General features: G+C 40.3%; 1 protein-coding gene across 1 annotated transcript; it reads right to left on the bottom strand.

Moving 5' to 3' along the window:
• Positions 1–1,757: 1,757 nt before the first annotated feature.
• LOC122662287 (auxin efflux carrier component 2) lies at positions 1,758–4,800 on the bottom strand. The gene is made up of 6 exons (XM_043857877.1): positions 3,531–4,800; positions 3,137–3,428; positions 2,597–2,682; positions 2,344–2,501; positions 2,176–2,252; positions 1,758–1,849 (listed from the first exon to the last, which is right to left on the bottom strand). Exons 1-6 carry the CDS (start codon positions 4,792–4,794, stop codon positions 1,783–1,785), a joined length of 1,944 nt encoding a protein of 647 aa, XP_043713812.1. The 5' UTR covers positions 4,795–4,800; the 3' UTR covers positions 1,758–1,782.
• Positions 4,801–5,758: the final 958 nt, after the last annotated feature.

Raw genomic sequence — 5,758 nt, 5'->3', positions numbered from 1 at the left:
TCGGTCTTCTTCAATGAGAAATTCTCCGATACCTAAGTCAGACTTCTCTTGCAACAGATAATTTCAGAGAATTCAAAGTGGCTCTCGTATTTTTCATACCTCAATATTTATAGAACTGGTCAGATTGAGTGAGGCGGTGATGGAGAGTCCCTTATTAGTAAGTTCGATATTTTCGTTTGGAGGATCTTGTAGTAGAATTCTACTGGGAAAAAATTTTCCTAGATGGTAAGAGTCCATCTTTGGTTAGGATACGGCGTAGAGCTGCTAGTTAGTAGGAAAACCGTTTGGATTTGCTCATCTGGCCCTCTGGATATCTCGGAGGCGGTTAGCTATCGATGGTGTACGTGGTAGGGTTAGTCGCCACTGATGGTACCGACCCCTGAGCCTTGTTTTCATTGACTCACCCCGGTTGACCTCTTGGGGTCAGCTAGGCTTAATTAATGACTCGCCCCAGTTGATCTCGTGCACCCATTGGTCAGGTGGAAGAGATGCCAATACACACGGGCAATATATAGATTTCTTTTCTTTTTATTTCTGTAATATAAAATTACGGGAGGAATCAGCAGTCGTTACAACGTCAGAGTGCAATTTTTTATTAGGGGTGAAAAATTGAATCGTCTTCTGCTAAAAAGTTGTTTAATGAGAAGAGAGCATGTGAGGTTCAAGGGATATGAGAGTACATGCACAAGAATCTACACATTGACATATTTTTCCCATAAAAAGATTAATCAATTATCAAGATCCCATTATGGGTTTTTGACTGTAGTGGTGACAGAAGCCTTTGCAACTATTGGACAAAACATCGTCCTTTGTTGGGTTAAAATGTTTATGTGAACTGGATAAATCCATTTTGTCCTAAGGCTCCACCATCTTGTTGCCCTTGAGTTTTTGACTGTAGTGGTGACAGAAGCCTTTGCAACTATTGGACAAAACATCGTCCTTTGTTGGGTTAAAATGTTTATGTGAACTGGATAAATCCATTTTGTCCTAAGGCTCCACCATCTTGTTGCCCTTTCCACCAAAAAAAAATAAAAATTCAGAGGTGAGTTACGAATTTTTATCCTATGCAGTTACTGCACGGTGTAGTGCTGTATTGTGCGATGGCTGCAGAGACCGATGTGAAGTTCGCTGTGCCACCTGGCCTCTGCTGCGCCGCACGATGCAGTACTGCACCGTACAGTAACAGGAGAGAATAACGATTCGTGAGTTACCCCTTTTTTTAAAACTCATGGTGATGACATGACCATAATGTATAATAGAAGTACTTAGATACCCATTCAATGCATTTTGCCGCAAGGGACAATACAATAATACCTTTCAATCTTCACAACACGAAACATCACATGGAGAAGGTTAGGGGATTATGAAAAGTCAATGGTAATCAAAGAAATACTTCCATATTGATCCAAGAAAAGTAACAAGGAGCCAATTACATCCCTATTCAATTCCTTTGTTTGGTTAATTTTAATTTTTTTTCCCCCTTTTTTTGCCCTTTTTTCTGCTTCCCAAGGATCCTTCCACGCTTCTACCCAATCTATCATGTAAGGTAATTAAAAACTTGAAATCATAAAAATCAATAAAATATAAGCTATTCTCATTTTCAAGACCCAGAGGTCACATGCCCGGGATCACATAAATCCTAACTTGTACACTGAATCCAATGGAGTACTTTAAACCACTTCGTCTCCCATACAGCTTAGCTTTTGCTGGACAGTATATGGACATATGGTAGCTAATCAGATGACTCACTACGCCTTCTTATGTTCTCTTCTCATTACTTGCTTAGAGTCCTAGAAGAACGTAGTAGATTATTGTAACAGGTAGTGCAACTAGCATTCCAAAAATGACCCTGCAAAAAAGAGAATATTTTAGTACATAGCATTGTAACAAGACCACGATCGAACCAGTTCGTTAAATGGGGGGTTCGCCCGAATTTTTATCCTATGCAGTTACTGTATGGTACAGTAATGCATCGTACGACAACTGCAGAGACTATATGCACCATGTGGGGCCTACTGTGTCACATGACCTCTGTTGTACCGCACGATGCAGTACTGCACTGTGCAATTACAGGAGAGGATAATGATTCGGGTTCGCTCATGAGTCATCCATACTGGACCAATGTCCAATTATAGTTTGGTGAGTGGTTAAGTATTATAGCAATTCTTTACTCACGCAGTGCTAAGTATATCTGGATGGACATTGTATTCCTTTGCAAACACAAAAGGAACTATCCCCTGGGGAAGAGCTGCCTGAAAACAAGAAAACTTAGAAGTTAAGTCAATGGATTATCAACTAATGATTTCATGGGTAATAATAGGGTTTTAGGGTTCATTTTGGAACCTGAACAATTGCAACATGAAGAAGCACACCGCGAACGCCAATTGCGATTGATGTTGCTGCAATCACCGCTGGTCCTGTTAGGAACCTTACGGCCATGGCAAATGTAGCAACTGATTTACCACAAGCTATGATCTTTGGTTGTAGAGCCATGAACAAACCTGTGTAAAATACACAAATTAATCAAACATTTTGTGATTGATTGATATAAAAAATTTTCTATAATTAAATGATAGAAGCGATAGTAAAAGAATACCTAAACTGAACATGGCCATTCCCAAGCCTGCATTGGATAGTATCAATATAGACCCACTTACAATAGAGGGCATTTGAATGTTCCATCTGCCAATTCAGTTTAATCCCAAATATTAAAATTGTATATGAAATTATGGCTCAGGTTAATTAGGAAAGCCCTATTGTAAAGAAGAAGAAGAAGAAGATATGGTTTATAGAGGAGGTACGAGAAAAGAATTTTAAATACAGACAAATTTATTAATTGAAAGTAAAAGTGTAGAAAACAAAAGAATTAGTGATTTAGATGGGAGAAATCCCAATAAAATGATTAGAAGAATCATTTTCAATTAAAAAGAAAAAGAAAGCTTATAATATGTGGATCAAGCCAATCCAATCACTTTCCAAGAAGCTTATTACAGCACACCCTTGTGATCATGCATCTTTGTTAATTGGAAACGATACGTATACAGTGAAAGTTAAATGTATGTGATCTCCGTTTAAATCTCAGTGAAAATATATTTTAAGATTGTGAGGGATTAATATTCTAGGAAAATTCAAGTACCTGAAAGATATGAGAGACCAAATCAGGCCAAAGAGACTTGAGTAAGTGTTTGGATTTCTTATGAGCTTCCTCCAAACCATGATAAGAATGAGTCTTGTCATGACACTTGCAGGTGGCATCTGGTTGCTTCCTCCCATCTTCTTCTCCCCATCTCCTCCCATCTGATCTACCTTCTTCTGGCTCAAGTAGGGAGAACCATTTACTGGATACTTGGACCCATCTTCAATTTCAAGCACCTTATCTCCACCCATTTTACTAACTGGGCTAGCTTGTTCACTAAAATCATGAATGCCTGCATCATATGATGCAGATTTAAAAAAAAAAAAAAAGAAGCAAATAAATGAACTTTTAAGAAATGAGAGAGAGAGAGAGAGAGAGAGAGAGAGAAAAGAACCTCTTGATGCAGCAATCTCTTGTTGAAGGACAGCCTTGGAAGAATCAACCAATCCAAAATCAGTAGAAGTGGCTCTGTTAATTACTTGTCTAAGATTTCCTTCAGAAACAGGAGATGCACTTGAGCTCCAAACAAACATGTGAAGTTCCTTATTGGGTATTGGACCACCACCACCACCACCACCACCACCTCCACCACTACCTTCCTTCTTCTTAGGCCCCCCACCACTTGTTGATCCTGAAAACATTGGGTTTGGAGGTGGGTAAGAATACAACCCAGAATTGAAGAGCTCACCACTCATGCTCCTCCCTCCCCTCTTCTTCCCATACCTCGTCATATCTTCCTCAAAATTAGAAGTCCTTGGTGTTGCTCCTATTGAAGACTGCAATGAATAAACATCACCAACTCCACCTTGGAAACTGTTTGTGTAACTATGCTTGGGGCTTGGCATCTTACTTGAAAACATTGCATAGAAATCAGTCTGGTTAAAGCTGGAAGCTCTAGGTGTAGGCTCTCGCGAAGACTGGACCGAGTAAATCTCAACACCAGTAAGGTTTGATGCTCGAGGAGTCATTGAAGTTATGGAATTCAATCCATAAGGTTTGCTATAAGAAGATATCACCGACCGCGAGGATGTTGATTTCCGGACAACAACATGGAGTTTTCCATCGGTACCGACCTCGGCGTCAGTCTGCAACGGTTCACGACCGTTAAGCGAGACAACATCGGATTCAACTCTGAAGGAGGTGATGGAGCCAGCAGTTTCTGGAAACTGCTCTGAGATGAGGAGCTTTGCACCTCTATATTCAAACATGATGAGCATAAGGGTGTACCAGATCACACTTTGTAACACCACAATTTGCACCATTAGAGATCCTGAAAAGTCACCATACATGGCCTTAAGCAGAGGGATTCCCATAACTAGAGTATTAGGGAGGGTGGAGAGGGAGAATAGGGTTATCATCCACTCAAGGTTACCGTTCTTGCTGAAGGTCTGCCAGAGGAAGAGAGCAAAGAGGATAACAACCTTTTGGAGAGAATCAGCAGCGATGAAACGGTAGTTCATGGCATAAGGATTATTTGAAGAGATAAAGTGGAAAGAGAGGAGAGGAACGGCAAACACGGCAACAAAGCGGTTGATCCCGGAGCACTGGTCAGGCGTAAAGATCTTCCACCACCGGACGGAGCCATAGGCAAGGATCATGGCGACGTAGAGTGGCACAATCGCCGCCAGTACGTCGTAAATATCCTTGCCGGTGATCATGATAGTAAAGAGAGACTCAGGAAAGAGAATACAAAAATGGTACAACAAGAGAGAGAGAGAGAGAGAGATGAAGACGATAAGGAAGACGGGAAAGAAAGAGAACCTAACGAGGGGATACTTACGGGTAGGAATAGAAGATGAAATACTATACTTTTATTTTCTTGGTGGTTTAAGTAGAGAAACAATAAAGGTTTCTTCTTCTTTCTTCTTGTTGGGGTTTTATAATTGGAGCACAGATACGATTAGGCAGAATCATGGAAATGAGCAACGACGTAATGAAAACAAATGCAAAGAATCGCATAAAATGGAGGACATGTTGTTTACGAGAGATCTGAGCTGATTTTGCAATTAATAATTTAGGACATGTTGTTGGATTTATGTGTCCATCTAATCGGTTTTATTTTTATTGAACTGTTTATACATTTTGATTTGATCTTATCACATGTGATATAAACTTTTTGAGCAGTATGTGTCCTTAAGTTTATATTTAAAATGGTAGTCACGACTAGAATTTGGGCTGGGCACATGATAAACCAAAAATACATGGGTCAGTCCCGAGATGCCACGTGTCCTAACCCAAAGAAGAGGCTGGCCCAAACCGGGCCACGATAGAACCCATTCGATAAATCCAAGAGGAATAGGCCTAAGAAGTCATCCAGAGACCAAGTCTTCCATGCAAGCCAACGAGGTCTAACCATGACGTCACCGTCAAGGTCTACATCATCTTATCATTAGAAGGACGTGATCCCAAAGAGATGTGATCCTATCCAGACTCATACATCAAGGATCGTTATCCAACACATGAAGAACACGCATATCTATCTATTAGGGAACCTATTCCCTACCAGGACTCTACGTCTCATAAAGAGACACCCTACTACATGATAGACTCTTCCACGAAGAATAATTATCACCAACAGGGACTCTCCACACTGCCATACTCAACTATAAATACTCAGGTATT

This window comes from Telopea speciosissima, chromosome 5, assembly GCF_018873765.1.
Source record: "Telopea speciosissima isolate NSW1024214 ecotype Mountain lineage chromosome 5, Tspe_v1, whole genome shotgun sequence".
NCBI lineage: Eukaryota > Viridiplantae > Streptophyta > Magnoliopsida > Proteales > Proteaceae > Telopea > Telopea speciosissima.
Note: the sequence above shows the minus strand (reverse complement) of the source record. Positions and strands in the feature narration are given on the sequence as shown.